Consider the following 21,690-nt stretch of genomic DNA (forward strand, 5'->3'; position numbering starts at 1 on the left):
GAGAGCGCATTCGGTGCTCTGATAGGTTGGTTCATTCGTGCTGGCCAATCAGATCACCGAACGCGCTCTTGTTTCATTTGCGTTCAACGTAAGGCCATCTCGTACTAAGGGTATTGTTGGATGTAAATCCTCCGCTTAGGTCACTAATTAGTTGGTACAAATACTGATATAATAAGAAATGAATACAAGTGTGTACTTTAACAACGTTTATTCCTTGAACAAACATTCACATAATACTTATTTCCAACAAGTTCACATTACACGCATCTATTGTAGACTTGTACACATTGAGCCGGGTAAAGAAAAACACATAATAAACAGACACATGTACTATTGTTTGTATTTTCGGTATAAAATTATTAATTTCAAACTTATGTATTTAATGTCCATTCATATTTATTTCGCCCAGTATCACCGCTACTGCACTTTATACCTTATATGTATGTACAGAAGGTACAAAGTGCACGTTACTGTGTTTGTGCGGGTTCCTGTGTAGGAGTGGGTGGTCAGGAGTTGTGCGCCTGCGGTGCGGGGGGCGGCTTGACGGGCGCCAGCGCCGCGTACAGCTTGCTTATCGCCGACTGGACGGTACGCTCCAGGGTCTCGTCCTCGGGACATTTCACCTCCTGAAATGAAGTTATTTTATGAAAAAAGGAATGGTATTAGCGGTTATAATAACCGACCTATCTCCAACCTGTTCCTGGTAACTGTCGGCACTGCTTGGACAATCCCAAGATAAAGAACAGAAAAATTTACACGTTACAATCAAATTTTACTTTCTTGACTGCACGGTTGGGGCAGTGGATGGGCTAATCGGCAATTGCGACGTGTCGCGGGTTCGATTTCCGTCCGGAACAATTTATTTTTGTAATCCACAAATTATTGTTTCAGCGTTATGACGTGTATGTAAGATGCACCCGACGACACAGCAGATTTTTTTTAAAGATAATATTAATAATGTATTTTGAAAGTGTACATAGTTACTGACCATTGTGAGTAGGTCTATGTCGGCTCGCTTGTCGTCGACGCTGACGTACAGCTTGTCTCCCTTGAACATCTTCGGCACGGCGTCGTCGCCGAACATCTCCTGCAGCATCTCTATCACGCACTCCTGGCGACACAAGACAATTATTTCATTATTATTTTTTAATAATACATGTACATAGAGCGGCATATTAAGGTACGGAGGCGTCCACAGGCCCGCATCGTACGCATCGCACGCATTCCGTATGACGTCATCAGTATGCATTGTATGTAGGTATTGGCGATTATGCGGTGCGTACGATGCGGATCAGTGGACGCAGTTGTATGACTTTCTATACAAGACAAACTAAAATCCGTTGCGTACGATGCGGGTCATTTAAGATTTCTCGTTTCTTAGAAACATCAGTAAATATTCAAGTTGCCAAACTCTTGATGACTTGCAGATACAAATGGCAAAACCTTATTTTATAGCAAAGTTTATCAGTGTGTTGTAGCACTCTCAATCGACACATGCATGTTTCAGATTGATGAATATAGATGAAGCGATAAAGGTATGCCCAAATCGTATCATTCGGCGTTCTATTGTCTGATTGTGTTCTTTAGTCCTGATCAAGAATTATTGTTTTATCTAAGTGTAGGTAGTACAGAGCTAGGTATAGTAGTAGGTACCTTGAAGTGCATGCGGTCTAGTTTGGGCGCGAGCGGCAGATGTCGCGGCGCGGCCAGCGACGACGCCGACAGGATGCCGCCCACCAGCGCGTCCGCGAACATGTCCGACACGGGCTGCGCCACCCACTGCAAGCAACGACATTATGGTGAATGTTCCGAGCTCTTCATGGCTCGTTTCCCGATAGATGGCGCTGAATTGAACATTTTCAGTTTTATGTTGTTTTGAGTGTCATTGGAACAATATTAAGTAACAGAAATAATAATGCGAAAATCAGGCATCCCACTTTATCGGAATTAGTCAAATTATCGCCTCAAAACCCATCCGATTTGCCATAAAAGCGAAATATTAATATCCAACTCTGTTTACAGTCATTTATACACACATAGACATAGCGCCTACTTTAAAATCAACCTTTCTTCAAAATTAACCACTAGATGGCGTGCATTTAAAAGTTAATAGGCTGGTACCTGTAGAAATTATGTCTTAAAGGGTATAAGTAGTGTTATATTTAGGTACTAAATAGCATAAAACAAAGTCGTTTTCTCTGTCCCTATATCCATATGTATGCTTTCTACACTAAGGATTTTGATGCTGTTTCTTTTAATCGATAGAGGGATTCAAGAGGAAGGTTTATATGTATAATACATGTATATTATAGTAGGGAAACTGATAATTTTGCACCCGTGCGAAAACGGGGCGGGTCACTAGTTTGGGAATAAAATGAATGTCAAGAATGCAATGTAAGACAGTTTTATTTTATTATCTTATACATTATTTAATAGAATGTATATACTAACCTGCAATTATTACAAGTATTTATGTGACATGAATGCTCGATACGTGACTGATTATTAAAAAATAATCTCATTCAAAATAATAATTCAAAACTATAATTCATAAACAAGGCAACCAGAATAATAGATTGCAATCAAAGCGGAAAAATGTTTGAGAATATCTAAGCATCCATAATCACTATACTACATAAGGAAATAAAAAAGCAACAACTTTCCTTTTTGTTTTTCAGAAACCTTAAAATAGGTCAATGTATTCATATCACATTATGAACATTATGTTCATTACGACGAGTACACCATTTCAGTTTTCTGACATCAAAAAAAACATGACTGTAAACATTGATAATGTAGATTCTAAACACACTACTATAATAGTACAATAAAAAAACATTTGTCGTGTTGTTTTCGCTCATCCTTCCTCATTATTGCCTGGAAACTACCGCTACACAGCTGCTGCGAAAGAAAATTACTATAATTAGTATATTTTGTGTTTAACTTTTGATGTGGATGAAAACAATATCCCACAAGAAAAAAATATAATATAGATTGAAATCAATGGAAATCATAAAATAAAATAAAAAAAAATTGTGTACCTTTCATACCTAGGTATACATTTCGCATTTTTTTGAACATGTCTCAAAACTATTTCTGGCAGAATACATTCTTTAAAAAAGTGTATTAACTTTGGCATCATATTGCTGATAAAGTCATTATATTATCTCGACAAACTTCTATAACAGTCAAAGGTTCATTGACTGAAATAAAACATATGAAGTAGCATTTATCCATGTTACTGACACGCATTTGTCCTTGAACCTGAAATAGATTTAATATTATAGTAAGAAGATGCTAAAATAAATTATAAAGTGGACATGCAATAGAATTTACTTGATAGTAATATTCATGCTTTTTATTCATAACTAGAACATTATTATCCAATGATAGAGCAAAATTGAAAGGAAATCGTTTTTCTTGGTATGGTCATGTGAAGAAGAGGGATGAAACGCTTATTACTAAAAGAGTTCTAAGTTTACATGTAGATGGCTCAACAACTGATGACTCTATACGTACTTGAAAACTAAAGTTTGTTTACAATGAAGCTGGCCACAACTTGAGTTATAATTTACAGGTTTACTATCTTGTCGTCCACATGTATCCAACTGAATGCGCTTTTCACTCGTTTTGACGATTTACGGGCGCCTGAATATTCGTGGCGTTGATACGCCAGCTTTCTCGTAGGACCCCGACATAGTAGGTACCTAGATGTAAACGGAATCCGAAATACACAAAAACTAATTATATAAGTACAAGACAATATTATGTTACTTTTATAAACTCAGTACCTATTCGCATAAAATTGAAACGAAATTATAACAAAACCAGATCAAATCGCTTGTAATTGCAGCAAAATGTAGTCTCATGTCATGAAAATTATTGCAAAGTAAATATCCATACCATCCATAGATAAAACAGAATTTATTAAATACGTTCCGAAATTCAGAAAAATTATAGCAATAAAATTTTACTTACCCAAATTATGATATAACATCAATTGAAAAATCGCTGCAGACCAACCATAATAAAATCATAAAATGATATTACATAATTATACTCTATTTACTATAACATTAGAAATTTAAAGATACTTGTTTTACCGTCCGTTCAACTGATTTTGAGTGTTTCGGAACGCGCGGGATTCATGTAGCAGACGCAATATAATGTGACAAATAATACTAATGTTTGTCCGTCCAAAGTTATTTGTATTACTAATCTGAGAAAACAATATAATATCGATCGGTGATTTCTAATATGAGGATTTTAGTTTGTAATAGCCAGCTAAACTCACGGGCTGACTTGCTAATATTTATTAGTTGGTAGGTATTTTTATTTTGAAATAAAATTACTTACTTATAAACAACATATACTACAATACTTTGCAATAATCATATTAAATTGGAAAGAAATACATACAAGAAATATTACTTCGAATCAATGAATTTTCATTGATCAAAAACATACAAGAAATTCCGCGCGTAAAACCTAGCGTAATGCTACGCAAACTCTTCGAAATGTATTTTATTTCAAGTCAACCATCTGATGGTACTAAATAAGTTTGGCAACGTGTCAAAGGTCATGTTCGACGGAACGGCAACATCGTATTTTGACTACGAACGAATTTAAAAATTTTTATTGTTGCCAGTGACAATAATAATAACTAACGCTAACATTTTTTTCACACACGACCACAATGTTTTATATTTTCGTTTACGATAGTTAGTTTTAAATTATTGTAATGTTTTTTAATGAAAACTATTGTTATAAAATTAGTAATGATTCTTCAAATTTACATTATCGGGTGCACGCCATCTAGCGTTTAATATTATAACATATCCAGACATTCCGATATGTTTGATTGTCAAATTGCACTAACACTAGTAAAAGAAATGCCAAATTTTTCACGGTTTTCAAGACTGTTTTTCTCCATATATAATGCGAATTATTTACCAAAAAGTTATATGCAGATTCTTGACCGTACAAAACTGATAAAGTGATTAGTTTTGTGCAAAAAGTGTCTATGTACGGAGAGTATACCGTGAACGAAAAATGTATGAAAAGGCGATCGGAACATTCACCTTATATTCTTATATTCGTCTTTGGACAATACTCAACGTATTATACCTGCGATAAGGCCAGATGAACACTGTATTGCCAACCATACTTCTAAATAAATAAAGTCATGTCATGTAACGTCACGCTTTTTATCCCCGAAGGGGTAGGCAAAGGTGTACATTACGGCACTTAATGTCGCCATACAATGTATACCCACTTTTGACCATTTATTCTATAAGTCCCATGTAATAGGAAGTGAGCCTATTGTCATGTACTGGACACATTTCCGAAAAGCCGAAAAAAGCCCAGCAATACTTTGCCCAACCCGGGAATCGATCCCGAGACCTCTCGTTCGGCAGACGCACCTGCGACCACTCGGCTAACGAGGCAGTCTAATTAAATGAAGACAATAAGTTAAACATTTCTTTCTATATGAACAACTAGTTACTCCAGCAAAGTTTATAATAATATAATCTATTTTTGGATAATAAAAAATACATATAATTATTATAAGTACATATAAATTACTTCGACAAAAGTAAATACACAATTAACTTTACTAATATTATAAGTGTTCATAACTAGAATAGAGAATGCAGTAACTTTGGTGATACTTTAGTTAGCTAGTATAAAGAAATAAAAAAATGTTACCTCGAGTGTGATCATGTTATTCTCGAGCGTGAGGTCGACACAGGAGTAGACCCGCCACCGTGTCTCCGACAGGAACTCGATGGCGCCCGCCAGCTGCATGACGACGTGGCGCAGCAGGCCCAGCGACCCGCTGTAGTGGATCGACTGGCGCTGCGTCACCTCCGACTGGGTCAACTCCGTGTATTCTGCACGTACAGATAATTAGGTTATGTACAAAAATATGGTTTTAACAATATTTCTCTTTTAGACTAGTCTCAATACAGCTTTGAATCGGCTCCGGCTCGCGACAGAGGTTGAAATGGGGTATAAGACTCTGACATTACCTCTCGCCTTACCCAAGGTGTGAGGAGTCGATTTTCAAGTTCAATGATTTTTCCTCCCACACACAAAAAAGCTAGTATCTACACATATTATAAAAAGGTATCATAGATTATGATCATTTTGCAATGTACAACTTACTGTTAAGGTCTGAGGGTGCGAGTATGTGATAGTTGAAGTTCCTCTTCACCAGGATGCCCTGCAGCTGTGTGCCCGGCTCCGGCTTCTCCATCGCCAGGGAACCCATCACCTGGAAGTGATCATAAATAATTAGGAAGTGTGGTAATTGTAGTTTAAGTCTTTGACTGCCAATAGAAAAATGTTGAAGGCAAATTCTCCGCTAATGTCGGTCACCCGTGGCGTTTTAAGTGTTAATCATGATTATGTTAATCTTACAAGATGTAAGTGAGTATGATACACTATTTGGAAAAGGTAGTGTATGGAGATTTCAAAAGGTCCTATGTTATTATTGGGGGTCTGTTCCTTATCATGAAAACAGTGACTAGGATAGGACTATGTTCAGCTATCCCAAGATTATAACTAAGTATATGGATATGAGTTATTAGGTGTACCTTGGCGGTCTTGTCCCCGCGGAAGGTGAGCGCGAGTAGCTGCGTGTTGCGGGGGGTGTGTATGTGCAGGCGGCCGCGGTGCTCGCGCTGCAGGGCCGCCTTCAGACGGGACATCTCGTTCTGCTCGCCGTGGACTAACACCTAGGGGGACAAGACATTCAGCTAGGTGGGTCACGTTTGAAGCTAGACAAGGCACAGACTTGGTACAATGGGTCTCCTCTACAAAAGAGGGGGTTGCCATAATGCCCACATTTGACAAATAGTTTGGACGTGAGAGTAAGAGGTCAGGTTTATAAGAAAGTGGTGCTGCCCCGTCTATGTCAAATGTGAAATCTCTTAATAAACTTGTATAATATCGAAAAAGGTAGTAAAATGAGCATACATCTGCAAATATAAAGACTACCGAAATATATACATTCTGCTAAATTACATTAAAAAAAAAATACTTCTCTATTCTATTTTCACAAAATATTATAAACATACCACATGAGGCGGTTTGAGTATATTGATGAACTCGGAGGTCTGTTGGTAGTCAGTGTGCGCGGAGAATGAGATGTAGTCCACCGACATCTTCAGCGGCAGCTTCTGGCCGGACATGGAGGTGATCTCCTCCGGCTCCGACAGGATCGTCTTGGCTAACGTGCCCTCCACACAGTAACCTGTAAGTTAAAAGTATTTCGAAGTTCTCTTTACGTGAATCTCAATTTGTTATTCTATACCCTTAGTACCAGTTTGCTTTACGTTGAACGAAAACGAAACGACACGCGTTCGGCGCTCTGATTCGCTAGCACAAGTAAAACAATCAATCAGAGTGGCAAACGCGCTTTCGTTTCGATCTCGTTAAACGTAAAATAAACTCGAACTAAGCCCTCAGTTCTGGGTCTGAGTGTGACGTGTACGTGAAATCATGTAGGTATTTGTAAATGCATCCCTTACTAGAGACAATCCTAATGTGGGAAAAACGTATTGAAACATTACAACTAAGTAAACCATGTAGTGTAATGTTACTTAACTATGTTATTGTATACAAGGGTGTGTGTAAATATATTTATTTACAACATATTTGATATTTAAGGAGTTTGTAATAGAGTTCAAAGTTGTTTACCAGCAATGATGACTCCGTTCTTGGGGTCGGTGCACCAGGACTCGAAGAGCTCGCGGGAGAGGCCGCTCTGCATCATACCGGGCGACGCCATGATGACGCAGGGACCTATGTCCTCGAAGTGATCTATTCCCTGGAATATACAAATTCAGACATGTTCAGAATTCATTTTAAACATAACAGTATTTTTACACCCTCATTAATGCGTAGAGTCACATACTCTATGACTCCAGACTACATGATGTTATTACTGAGAATTTCAAAATGGAAAATCTCTATATTTTATTTTTTGGCCGTAGGGTTGCTTCCTACCCAGGTATCTTATCTGAAATTCCATAATTTCATTAGATATCAAACAATACAACATTTTCCTAATATTAACAAGCCTTTAAAAAAATCACAATTAATTAGCAAGATAGAATTTTTAATTAGTCATTCTTAGCTTATCTACAATTATTGATTAAAATCAAGACACCTGTGTTACATAGTAACAAATTATACAATCAATACAACTGATTATAAGACTTATTAACATTGTTGTGAAGGTTCAGATTGCATTTGACAAATGTGTCTGATAATATTAAAATGGAGCTGCCGAATATTCAATGATATGATAGTTGAGAGTCAAGGTCAAATCGTTTATACAATGCTATGATCAAATCATCTTACGGTATTTTATTCAGGAAATCTTTACATATTAAAAAATAAGTGTTTTTTTTTATAAAATGTATCCTCATCAGTCTGACTTCGTCCACTGCTCTTTTTTTCAATTCCTTCTCCAGCCTTAGGTGAGTATGAGTGTTAGACTGTTAATGACTAAAAACCTCCCCGTCACTACGTCCTACTCCTGCTTTTCGAGCCGGAATCCCGGTTACCGATGGATTGTGATTAACTATGGCAAAACATATTTATAACCAAGATATCATCGTTGAAACATCTGATGAAACTCATAGATGTATAGGAGAGACATATTATGTGTTTTGAATTACTTATAGGGACATATACTTGTGATGTGAAGTCAATGTTCTATAGGATAATTTTACATGGTAATTGGCTACAAGTAATTACAATATTAATAAGATTACAGTATTAAAAGATAAGTTGTATCTATCAGTGTACAGGTGGATCGAAACGTAACATTTTTTTATCTGTAGTGTTGTGACGCGCGGCCCACGGAGCGGCCGGCGGACAAAAATTTATCAAAAAAAATTGGTATTAAAGTGAAAATAGTATATAACCAGTAAGTAAACTTATTATATTACATAATTGATGTATAAAAACAAAAGAGTTAGCTAAAGGAATGCAGTTGTTTACATTAAAATCATAGCTTAAATGAAAATATTATATTGGTACATTTTGATTATATTTATGTGTGAATTTCAAAGATAAGCAATATTTAAACAGATTTTTTTAACAGTGTTTAAATTGTAACAATAGTAGGTAATGATTGCTGACTATGATGTTACTATGGAAACTAACGAAGAGGTTATATTTATTATTTCGGGTTTGTCCTTGATACAGATTGGCGGTAAATTCAAATAGTACCTATCTTACCAACAGAACATAGTTATTAGTTCTATTTAGCTTTATAATAGTCGAATGTTGACTCTTATTTTTTTTTCTAATGTAGTCTCAAGCGAAACATTGCATTATATTCTTTCATTTGGGAATCACAATCTAATGGAATTAACAAATAGCTTCATTAAAGGCCCGGACGGGCGTATTTTTATAGTTTGGTTCATAAAAGTATTAAGTAAATAAGTAAGTGAGTATTAAGTAAGTCAGTTTATTGTACTTAAAATAAAATAAATTAATTCAATCAAATTAAAACTGTTCCAGCAATGCTGCCGGATTCGTTCAAGAACCGGTTGATCCAATGGCTGGAGGACCACCGAGAGTTCGTGGTGGCAGTGTTCTGTCTCCCAGCGAGCTTCATATTCACCGTACTGATGAGGGTGAAGGCATACCTGCGGTGGCTCACCAGCGACCCTCAGAGGCATGATAGTGCAGTCAGACTTATTCAGAGCCAGGTACCAACTAAAGCCAGCTAACTAAATTGTTTAACTTCATTGCAAATTATAGGGTTTAATGAATGCGTAAAAATGATTTTTGTCGGACTTTGCATAGGAAAATATTATGGACATGTAATAAAGTCCTGCGGTCCTATAGTCTAGACTAACTCTAAACTATAATAAAATTTAAAGTTTAAGCTTAGTCCAAAAACCGTTATTTCAGGTGCAACAATGGAACAAGCTGCCTCCAAAAGACCGGCGACTGCTCTGCACCTCGAGACCGAACTGGCTGTCACTGTCCACGACCTTCTTCCAAAAACACCTCCATCATCAGGTTCCTATACCTCTATACGATATCCTCGAGCTGAACGAAGAAGCCATGACCGTGAGGGTCGAGCCCATGGTCACCATAGGAGATATCACAGAGTTCCTCATTCCTAAGGGGTACTCACTGGCAGTCACTATTGAGCTAACGGACGCTACGTTAGGAGGTAAGTCTGAGCAATAATGTTTCAAGTTGCACTTTATAATGTAAGCAATAAGGTCAATAATAAAATATCCGTCAAATCTATTCCAGGTTTAGCATTCGGCACGGGTATGTCGACTCACTCCCATAAAGCCGGCCTCTACCACGAGACCATCACAAGTTATGAAGTAGTTCTAGGCGACGGCTCGCTGGTCACCGCCACTGCAGACAACGAACACGCCGACCTTTACAAAGCCCTTCCTTGGTGCCACGGCAGCCTCGGCTTCCTCGTCGCCTTGACCCTCAAAATCGTCAAAATAAAGCCCTACATCAAAATCAAATACATCCCAGTCAAAGGACAGAAGAAATACTGCGATATGATCCGAGAACTTTCGGGAACTTACGAAGCTGAACCGAAGGTGTTCCCCGACTACATCGAAGGCACGATATACAGCAAAGACGAAGCTGTGATCATGGTCGGCGACTATGCCGACTATGACCCAAAAATACCAGTGAACAGCTGTTCCAAGTGGTACAAGCCCTGGTTCTACAAGCACGTGGAAACGTTTTTGGAGAAAGGAGAAGCTGAGGAGTTGATACCTTTAAGGGATTACTTGCTGAGACATAACAGGGCTATATTCTGGGTGGTGGAGGACATGCTGTCGTTTGGGAATGACACTCTGTTTCGGTATTTGTTCGGATGGCTGCTCCCTCCGAAGCCTGCCTTCCTAAAATTCACCACAACCCCTGGAGTGCGAGCCTACACGTTTACCAAGCAAGTGTTCCAGGACATTGTTCTGCCGATCAAAGAACTTGAGAGACAGATCGAGATCGCGAGCGTGCTGTTCGAGAAGTTCCCACTGCTGGTGTATCCTTGCAAAATTATTGACCACGGCCCATCGTCCGGTCAACTGAAGCGGCCTGACGCGAAGTACTTGGTTCCGGGAACTAACTATGCGATGTATAATGACTTAGGAGTGTATGGAGTGCCGGGGAGGGTGAAGGAGAAGAAGCCTTACAACCCTGTGACTGCCATGAGGAAGATGGAGGAGTTCACGAGGGACGTGGGAGGTTACTCGTTCCTCTACGCCGACATATTCATGACTCGCGAAGAGTTCGAGGTGATGTTTGACCTGTCCCTGTATGAGCAAGTCAGGAAGAAGTACCACGCCAACGGCGCGTTCCCACATTTGTATGACAAGGTCAAACCAGAGATCAACGTGTTCGAGATCGGAGAGAGCAATGCTATTGGTTAAAATATGGTCTAAATTAAAAATTATTTAATATCCTATCTTAGTTTTAAATAAATTAATATTTCGTACACAGAATTCGTCTTTTAATAACAAAAATAAAACTTTATTTCGGTGAGATGAATCTTGCTAAAATACACCCACAGCATATGTAAACTTACTCTATTATTACTTACTAAATTATCTCGAGGCCATCACAAGGTGACCTCGTAAAATAACCCTTACACACCACTATTAAAGTTGACATTACATCACATACCTTTAAGTTGGAGATATGCCTGAAGACGAAGGGGTTGTTGATGGCGATCTGGCGTCGGATGCGGTCGTTCATGGCGTTGACGTACGTCTGGTACACCGCCATGCACTTCTTGGCCAGGCTCGACGCGTAGTAGATGGGGATGTCTTGCAGCTCCGGGTGGAGCGACCAGTACTCGTCTGGTGGAGAGATGTACTTTATTGAATAGTACTAGATAAAGGGAGCTATCGCTTTGTTGTATCAACGTGGTGTGAGTCTGTCTGTTTGTCCAATTACTTTAACTAGCAAAAATTTAATATCCAACATAACTTGGGAATCATTTATTAGATGAAAAGACGTAAGGTCTAAACCTAGGTTAGCATCATCTTGTAAGTAAAAAAATTTAAGTCAGATTCTTGGCGTAGTTTAAAGAATGGAGGCAGTAATTTCGTTCTATTGCTACTTTATAATACCTTTAATATTTAATTCCCTGCTGATTTGATCTACTTAGGGACACACACCAGTCAAGTGTAAAAGCCGTCAGGTATAATATCAGACATGTTTAAGATAGGACGAGATTTTTTCTGAATCATGTTAACACTTTTTCCGAGTCTTCCAACACTAGTTTAAAATAAAGACCGACAATAAACATTATAAAAGTTATTATTATGGAACGGTAGTTACCGAGTATGAGCAGTAGTTCCTGCGCCCGTCCGAGCGCGAACACAGGAATGAGGCACCGTCCGCCGCGCTGCACGATCTCGCTGACGAGGCCGGTGAACCGGCTCTCTCGCTCCTCGCGCTTCTCGTGGATGTGGGTGCCGTATGTCGACTCCTAAACAACAACATATTATTACATTTATTTAATACTAGCTACTTCCGCGCGGTTTCACCCGCTCTGCTTAGCTCCTATTGGTCATAGCGTGATGTTTAATAGCCTATAGCCTTCCTCGATAAATACACTATTCAACACAAAAATAATTTTTCAAATCGGACCAGTAGTTCCTGAGATTAGCGCGTTCAAACAAACAAACAATCAAACAAACAAACTCTTCAGCTTTATAATATTAGTATAGATTTTTAGTAAAATCATACTACGCTTTTTGAGGGGGAAAAATCATCCAATGACTTCTCTCGCCTTGGCCGAGGCGAGAGGGAGTGTCAGACTCTTACTGACTAAAAACCACCCCGTTCCTACTCCTGCTTTTTAAACCGGAGCCCCGGTAAACCCGCTAGGTAGTCCGCAGCTCCTATAGGGCTTTCTTCCGTGTCGTATGTTGGTATGTACAAACATATAATTTTTTAGAAGAACCTGACTGTTGTTCATATAATCGACCTAAGCACTTACAAAATAAAGATGCAAATAAGTTTCAATGTGTTAAGAGCATACCGTAATTAGAACATCAGGGTGCACCGTCGGTATCTCCGCCGCCATTAAATGTCTGTCCTCTTGTCTCGAGAAATCTCCCGTGTATAGTATCTGGAAGGAAATTAAAATATTACACACAAGAATACGAAGCGTTGTTTGTAACCAATTAATAATAGTTCTTGCTTCAGTTATAGTATTAGTAAATTGTTAAATCTTTTGAATGGTAAAGGGCGAAATATGGGAGCACTTTAAGCTAGAAGATCTAAGTCTTGTAGCATTCTTGTGGAATTGGCAAATCCATGACTAATATTGGTCAAAATTTACCATATTGTCAGCAGTGAACTATAGTTAGATATGTCACACGATATCCGTGATTCACGATATCCGTGGGTTTGTCATGTATTGTTATAGATATTAATGTGAATAACAGTAGGCTGTGTGACGTTACTCAAAACTAAGAGCTTTTCTCCATTAATGTATGTGAGTGATTTTTGAAGTTATAATATGTCTATGTACAATGTACCTTAACGCCAGCAATCTCGATCATGAACATGGCAGCCCCGAGCACATGGCCCGCATTGTATGCCCAGAACCTGACTCCTCGCACATCCTTCTCCTCGTGGAAGTTGATGGTCTCGATGCGGTCCATTGAACCTTCCAGGTCTGACTCTGTGTACAGCATCTGTTCCGTTGATATATTACTAGAAAACAAGAAACATATTATTAGAACTCTGTTTAATGAATTTAATACTCAAAATAATGTGATTTTTTTTTGTTTTTTAAACACTCGATCATGGATTGTGTAAGTTTCAGTGTCTTGAATGCGTTTATAAACAACCAATTCAAATACACATTATACCCAGACTCAAAACAACCATTTCTGGCTCACACAAATCATTATGTGGTGCAGGAAGGAACCCACAAACACGAACAACATCTTACACTGCGGCCTTTGTGCAGTCGAATTGAAAACAATTGATTAAAAATATTTGTTATAAGTTTGTTATGTTACTTACCTAACTTTAATATAATCGGATACAAGCCACCTATAGATGGCTTTAGTAGCATGTGTCATGAACACTCGGCCCTTGAAAGACGTCTTCGTTAGGAACCACGGTAATGCACCGCTGTGATCCAAGTGGAAACTAGAAACAAACAGTAGAATACCATATTATTGTCACAAATCTTACTCAAATTGTCAGATTTAGCGCCTGCTTCACCATCTTCATGTAAGTGCCCGATAAACTTGTGTGACAGAGACAGTGCCTACAAATTATGTTTGTATTAACCCCATAAAAATCACCATGCAGGCACCATGTAGGTACTTGTTTACTGTGATAATAATTGATCACTGGATTTTTGTAAAATTTGCTGACATTGAGGTAAATCTTGTTAAGAATCAGTGCTAGCTCCAGATTTCTGATATTCCAGCTTATAGTTTTTTTTTTTTTTGTTTACAATATTCAACCTTTTGCAGTGCAATTAACAACATAATCTTTATATATATAATTCTTCTGTAAGTGTGTATGTCACTGAACTTCTCTTAAACGACTGGACCGATTTTGATGAATTTTTTTGTGTGTATTCAAGGGGATCTAAGAATGGTTTAGATTCACAATTTTGTCCGCTGGATAATTTTTTTTTAATTAATTTTTAATGTAATGGTAGTTGTTGATTTTGGAATATTTTACATTGGATGCAACAAATTTTCAAGTTAAAGACGTGTAGACAGGACAACGTCTGTCGGGTCGGTTAACTGTATAAACATTGTTTTTTATAAAAGGCATGTATCAAATGCTTAATTATTTCTATACTTACTGAGAAATCAGTAGAAGATCCACTTCATCAGCCTCAATCAGGTCTACAAAAGGCAGAGCATCCATCCCTGACAGGCCTGGATGTATACCACAGTCCAGCTAAAACATTAAAATATAAGTGTTATAATAGAATTGAGATAAATGCATTATGATTAGAAGCACTAGAAATACCAAATAGGGCCAAAATTAATAACATCTTAATATCTAAAACCTCAGCAGAATTAATGTCAAAAAGCCTTTGGGTTGAGATTGGTTATAAATTTTGGCTTTTAGTAATTAGTTTTATTTAACATAGTAAGATAAATGTACAAACCATAATTTTCTTTCCTTTGAACTCCAGCATGATGCAGGACCGGCCCACTTCTTGACCAGCACCCCTGCAATTAATTATTGATAGTTAAACTTAATACACAAATAAGAGAGAATATATATATGGTATTTTTCTTCAGCTAACAAGCAGAAAAAGAAGAGGTTTTTATTCTCTGTGTCTTTTATTCTTTTTCAAGCCACATTTCACAGGCTTGCGTAATATATTGTTTTTATCTAAATGAGATTAAGTACATAGCTAAAGAAATGCTTTAAAGAAATAGGTACTTACAAGGGCCTTATAGTCAGCTGGTCACTTTCTTCCATCGGCACCGGGTCGGTGCCTTTTCTAGGATTTGTAGTCATTTTTAGTACTTTATAGCTTTGCTCTGACACTAACAAATCATTTATACGCGATTATTTTTAAACACCACTCTCTAATTCACCACAATAACCACACAACAACGCAATATTATTTACTGATTATTACACCACCAGCAAACGATAATTAACGAATATTAGCTTTAGTGGCTGGGCACAAAATATAACAATATTCCACACTCAATCTCAGTCAATACTAAGTTTTTATTGACTTTTTCTAACATGAACAAACGGGACAAACAAATAACACGACAAAAGATATTTACGACAACTGACAGATGGCAACCGGCTGAATGAAAATACAGGTTATAAAAATATTGCCATACTAAAAGCACAACTACCAACTTTACCAACTTGTTGAATTTAATCGAAACGTGCTAAATATTTTAATAAAAAGAGATTTACTGTTTATCTGGACGAAATGAGATTATAAATAATATGTAGAGTATTGATTATTTTCTTTTAAAGCTATTTACAATTAAAATTACTATTCCTAAAATCCCCTTCAAATCTATAATTGATTGTATTTGATTTGATTTGTTTTGATCTTTATTAATTTTTGGAAACAATATCGATAGAATTAAATAATATCTAGTGAATATTTATCTATCTAACCTTATGTTCGCAACAATAAATAACTAGTGTCTTCTAAGTGTAGTGTCGTCAATAAATAACTAAACGTTACCAACATTGATAAACTAAATGACATTGACAGTGGTATCTACATGACAGATGACAGACAGAACTTTAAAAACACGCAGGCGTGTTGTGCGGTTCGTGTTATTTTTGGTTATATTGTGAAAATAAATGATTTTGTGAATGAAAAATGCCAAAACCAGCTCTATTTGATGATGATTCTGATGAAGAGGTTGCGCTTAAAACAGAAAATGAGTACGCTAAGAAGTACGACAAGTGGCGGGAGAAGGAAGAACTTCACAAACGTAAGCACGTTATATTATAGTGATTTATGAATACTTATATTTATTATTCATAGAAGTTTTAGTTTATCATTTTATAGTTCACAAACATTGACAAAGAAAACTAATCTTAGAAAAAAAAAATACAAAAATTTATACACATCTTAAAATATGCTATCTATCTATTAAAGCTGCTGCTTTAAATACATCTTTAAAAAAGTGATATACTAATCTAATAACATCCTTACTTTACAGTTGAACAGAAATACGGTTCCAAAGCACTGAACAGCGATGGGTCAGTGTCATCAGACAGTGAGGACGAGAGTGACTCCCCTCCGGAGGTCACTGAGGAGATGGAGACTCAGTTCCTCAAGACACTTGCTCTGTTAAAGACCAAGGATCCTAGGATCTACGATCCTAAGTTTAAGTTCTTTGATGAAAACCAGAAAAAGGAACCAGGTAAGATATTATAATTGAAAACATTATTTATAAATTGTTGATGCACATGTTCTAATAGGTAATTAAGTTTTAAATTACTAAATCTTAAATATTATGGACAAAAGGTATTTCACTGTTAAGAAAATACCTGGTACCTACACCTTGTTGTTCTATATTGTATACTTATTATATATTTGCAGAAAAAGAAACCAAAACTAAACAACTGACGTTTGCTGACAGCGACGATGATGATGATGATGATGGAAATATCTTCAGTGTTGAGAAGAAGGCTGAGATTGCAGAAGATAACAAGAAAGAAAGAAAAACATCTGAGACTAAGGTTTGACATGTTTCTGTAGAAAAATAACATTCATTGTCTATAAATATACAAATCTTTATTAAACAAATGTTCAATACATATGTATTATCTTACAAGGATAAGCGGGTGAAACAGAAGTAACTAGTCAATGATAAAAAAAGTAATATATTCCAAACGATAATAATTATGTAGAAAAATAGTTTCAATATAAAATTTGCACTCAAATTAACGATACCAATGATTAACTGTAAATTATATACTTTTCTTCCAGGAAGGCAAACTGAAAGAGTATCTGACAGGTCAAGCAGAGCACCTGGATGATGAAGTGGAGAAAGACTTGGCTCCACTGAAGGCTCTCTGGTCTGATCCCAAGCTCAATGAGGGAGAAGCATTTCTAAGAGACTACATTCTGAATAAAAAGTGAGTACATACCTATACATTATACTATGATCTGTCTGTGTACACAGACAGATCATAGTCAAGATCAAGATCAAGTCAGATCAGTAAGTGAAATGACAACAAATGTATAAAAGGCCCTAAAACCTTTTCCTAAGTCAGAAAAAACTATGCTGAAAACCAGATCAAAATCGATTCAGCCAAACATGAGATAACTGTGCAGAAACATCCATACATACTGTCAAACTGAGAACCTACTTTTTTTCAAATCGGTTAATAATTTAAATGCCATTCTTATTATAACTTTCTTTTAATTATTTACAGATATCTTGAGGAAGGTGATGTTGGTGAAGCGGAGGATAAGATCAGGGATGACGAGGAGTTGGAGGCTGATGAGGCTCGAGTGGAGGAGCAGGGAAAGTTCGAGAGAGCATACAACTTCAGGTTTGAGGAGCCCGACCAGGAATATGTGAGTATACATAATTATTACATATTCAATTGTTCTCGTTTTTGTTGCCCCGCCATTTGCACACAAGAAATAGTTTACCTAAAAGAAATTTTAAATGATACAAAACTAAATTATTGTTTTATTTGATACAAGAATCAAATCAATATACCTGGGTAAATAAGGTTATCCATCGCAATATCTTTTAATATTTTTTAATAATTGTTATTATATATAGACACACTTATACATTCCAAATAATGCACAATCTGGACACACACACCACATTAACACAAAAGTAAATCACCTAATTATTCTTTTACCACTCCAGTTGAAACGTTTCCCGCGCACAATGAACTACATCCGTCCGAAAGATGATCGGCGGTCCAAGAAGCGACAAGAGGTGCGCACGCGCAAGGAGGAGGAGAAAAAGAGGAAGATGGAAGAGATCGCTCGACTGAAGGCACTCAAACTAAAGGAGATACAAGAGAAGATCGCCAAGATCAAGGAGGTCACTGGGAATGAGGAACTGGCGTTCAGGGTATGTTCATATAACGTAGTAGTGGTTCCGGCAGTATTTACACAATTTTCAAAGCTCTCAATAATGTTTAAACTTACAATTTCATTCATAGTTTGTCAAACAATTAAGTAATAGCTACTTCCGCGCGGTTTCACCCGCTCTGTTTGGCTCCTATTGGTCATAGCGTGATGTTTTATATCCTATAGCCTTCCTCAATAAATGCACTATTCAACACAAAAAGAATTATTCAAATCGGACCAGAAGTTCTGGAGATTAGCGCGTTCAAACAAACAAACTCTTCAGCTTTATAATATTAGTATATATTAGTATAATAAATAAGTTGCTTACTAATGTTACATGTATAACAAATTTGTGAATGTCACAGGAAGAGGACTTGGAGAGTGAGTTTGACCCGGAGGAGCACGACAAGCGCATGCGCGAGATATTCGACGAGGAGTACTACGGCGACGCTGACGAACAGAAACCTGTCTTCCCAGACCTGGACGAGGAACTCGAGATTGGTGAGCAACTCCTTTATTGTATTGAACAATAATTTTACTACTCATTTCAATATTTATTTATTTATTTGTAGACAGGCAGGCAGTTGAAACAACAGATAACGCCTGCATCCTGTTAATTTTCACTAGTTCATTTCTTGCATTGATATTTTCCACTACATGCAATTAAACCTGAGATTTCTTAATTTAGGATAAACTAAATCTATGGTTTTTTTTTTCCGGGTGGAAAATCATCCAATGACTTCTCCCGCCTTGGGCGAGGCGAGAGGGAGTGTCAGACTCTTACTGAAACTAAATCTATGGTTGGATAACAAATAATTATAAAAATCAAGACGTTTCGAATGTGTTAAATCTAGTTATAACATTTCATTATGTTGAGTATTCTACAATATTGTTTATTATCTAATTAACAGAGAACTGGGAGAAGTATCAGCCGGAACAAGAAGATGGTTACGAGGGGGAGGACGCAGATGAAAGTGCGCCCCACTGTGAAGACGAGGACTTTAATGTGAGTGCGCATATACAACTATTTACATAATGTCACATCCCTCCGTCTGTTTATTTCAATACAGACTGGTAGACTGCCTCGTTGGTCGAGTGGTTGCAAGTGCGACTGCCAGGAAGGGGCCTCGGGTTCGATTCCCGGGTCGGGCAAAGTAATACTGGGCTTTTTTCCATTTTTAGAAAATGTCTTAGTAGTAGCACGTAGTCTGGAATTGTTCTCGGTATATGGCAATAGACTCACCCACTATTATATGGGACTTATAACACAAACTTCGGGGATAAAAGGCGTGACGATGACAACAAAGAATGGTAAGAGTTGAGATCTTTATACTTAGTATTATCATTATCTCACTGCATCAGCAACCCGTGACAGTCTACTGCTGGATTAGGGGCTTGTATCTCAAAGAGGATTTGTTAAATCATCAGATTCCCAGACGATCCCAGATCTCACTTAAAAATGTTTGATAGGTTCGCTAGAGAGCTCTGGTGCGTGGTGCCTGTTGAATGTGCAAAGTCTCTTCTACATAGGATTTACTAAATGTGCATGGTATAAAAAAAATATTATTCTATTTAATAAAACAATATTATTTACAGATGGATGCCGACTACGACCCAAAGAAGGCACGCGCGAATCTTCTGGAGGAAGTTCAGAAGACTCTAGGCAAGAAGAGAAGGAATAGAAAAAAGAAGTCTAAACTAGCAGAGTTGTTGACTACCGAGAAACCTAAGTTTGTGCCCACGGTGGCAGACAAAACGTACGACCAGTATATGGAAGAATATTATAAGATGGATTGCGAAGACGTGATTGGCGGAGACCTGCCAACCAGGTTCAAGTACCGGGAGGTCGTGCCATGCGATTATGGACTCACTGTCGAAGAGGTAAATTTTTGTCGTAGATAATATAATAGATTTTCATCCTGGATTTCTTTGGATACATCACAGTAGTTACAAATTGCAATCTATAGATTGAATATGACTAAATATTAATGATTGATTGTTTTCTAGATTTTGTTGGCTGACGACAAAGAACTGACCCAGTGGGTGCCTCTGAAGAAGATCCTGAAGCACCGCCCTGAGAACGTGGAGAAGGGAGACGCTAGGAACTACGCGCAGAAGGCAGCTGATGTACGACTCAAGAAGAAAATACTGCCCAGTCTGTTCAAAGATTTGCCAGAGTAAGTGTGCTGTTATATCGACACATAATATTGAATCATTACATTTTGTTAGATAGTAAAAGATCTAACAAACAAATGTGCTGTGCTACTTTATATAACAATATTAAATTAACTTTCAGGGACCCAGAAATTGTAGTCCCAATAGAAGAAACGAAAAAGAAAAAAAAGAAGAAGAAGAAGAAAAAGAACAAAGAAGAAGGTACAGAGGTAACTGAACAAGAGACACCAGCTCCTGAGCAAGACGGAGAGGTTGAACAACAGGATGCTGACAACTCAGCCAGCCCTAAAAAGAAAAAGAAAGACAAGAATAAAAACAATTCAGTGCAGGAATCAAATGACCAACATATAGAAGTAAATACAGAAGAGAATGGAGAAGTGAAACAAAAGAAAAAGAAGAAGCACAAAGAATTTATTGTTGAAACTGTAGAACATGCCGAACCTAGTCAACTGAGTACTGAAAATAATGTAGATGCTAATAAAGGAAAGAATATTGAAAAAGAAAAGAAAAATTTGAAACGGAAAGCTGATTCCAGTTCTGCAGAGCCTAGCCAGAAGAAAAAGAAGGGCAACAAGAAAGATTTCAAAAATAATATGAAACAAAATGATAAGTTCAAGAAGAAGCCTACCAACCAGCCTATGAACCCTCTCACCAACTTGTCAGACGAAAGGTTAAAGGCTTACGGTTTGAATCCTAAAAAATATAAAAACTTTATGAAGTTCAAGAAATTTTAGTCAACTATTACAAAATGTATAGATGTGTATATTTCTTGTATAATAAATAAATATATTTTATTTTTATTATTGTGTTTTATCGCAGTCATAATATAATCCTTACAATCGCAGTGAGCAGCGAGGGTGTAGCTAGTTAACTGGGAAATCAATATTTATTGTAAATAGATACATTTATCCTTTAGCGGAAAT

At 37.2% G+C, this 21,690-nt stretch overlaps 3 protein-coding genes and 1 long non-coding RNA gene across 5 annotated transcripts; 2 read left to right on the forward strand and 2 right to left on the reverse strand.

The window, feature by feature from the left end:
* Window positions 1-193: 193 nt before the first annotated feature.
* LOC118265727 (cleavage and polyadenylation specificity factor 73) lies at window positions 194-15,834 on the reverse strand. The gene is made up of 16 exons (XM_050694664.1): window positions 15,449-15,834; window positions 15,164-15,227; window positions 14,852-14,949; window positions 14,050-14,178; window positions 13,557-13,734; window positions 13,055-13,144; window positions 12,349-12,499; window positions 11,689-11,864; window positions 7,705-7,834; window positions 7,083-7,258; window positions 6,600-6,740; window positions 6,169-6,277; window positions 5,710-5,894; window positions 1,654-1,779; window positions 989-1,111; window positions 194-626 (listed from the first exon to the last, which is right to left on the reverse strand). The coding sequence occupies exons 1-16, from the start codon at window positions 15,520-15,522 to the stop codon at window positions 507-509; spliced, it is 2,070 nt and encodes a 689-aa protein (XP_050550621.1). The 5' UTR covers window positions 15,523-15,834; the 3' UTR covers window positions 194-506.
* On the reverse strand, window positions 2,389-3,918 carry LOC126910835 (uncharacterized). Of its 2 annotated transcripts, XR_007705403.1 has the most exons (4): window positions 3,792-3,918; window positions 3,520-3,707; window positions 3,042-3,264; window positions 2,389-2,901 (listed from the first exon to the last, which is right to left on the reverse strand). It is a non-coding gene; the product is annotated as an uncharacterized LOC126910835 (long non-coding RNA). The 2 variants fall into 2 exon arrangements; XR_007705402.1 differs by having other exon boundaries at window positions 3,520-3,904.
* On the forward strand, window positions 8,797-11,507 carry LOC118265730 (delta(24)-sterol reductase). The gene is made up of 4 exons (XM_050694667.1): window positions 8,797-8,941; window positions 9,541-9,731; window positions 9,937-10,204; window positions 10,291-11,507. The coding sequence occupies exons 2-4, from the start codon at window positions 9,543-9,545 to the stop codon at window positions 11,433-11,435; spliced, it is 1,602 nt and encodes a 533-aa protein (XP_050550624.1). The 5' UTR covers window positions 8,797-8,941; window positions 9,541-9,542; the 3' UTR covers window positions 11,436-11,507.
* A 439-nt stretch (window positions 15,835-16,273) lies between the features above and the next one.
* On the forward strand, window positions 16,274-21,567 carry LOC118266411 (protein KRI1 homolog). The gene is made up of 11 exons (XM_035579859.2): window positions 16,274-16,478; window positions 16,710-16,913; window positions 17,093-17,232; window positions 17,483-17,631; window positions 17,932-18,076; window positions 18,384-18,593; window positions 18,958-19,093; window positions 19,504-19,598; window positions 20,189-20,473; window positions 20,600-20,769; window positions 20,889-21,567. Exons 1-11 carry the CDS (start codon window positions 16,364-16,366, stop codon window positions 21,499-21,501), a joined length of 2,262 nt encoding a protein of 753 aa, XP_035435752.2. The 5' UTR covers window positions 16,274-16,363; the 3' UTR covers window positions 21,502-21,567.
* The last annotated feature ends 123 nt before the right edge of the window (window positions 21,568-21,690 follow it).

This window comes from Spodoptera frugiperda, chromosome 7 (genome assembly GCF_023101765.2).
Source record: "Spodoptera frugiperda isolate SF20-4 chromosome 7, AGI-APGP_CSIRO_Sfru_2.0, whole genome shotgun sequence".
In the NCBI taxonomy this organism is placed as follows: domain Eukaryota; kingdom Metazoa; phylum Arthropoda; class Insecta; order Lepidoptera; family Noctuidae; genus Spodoptera; species Spodoptera frugiperda.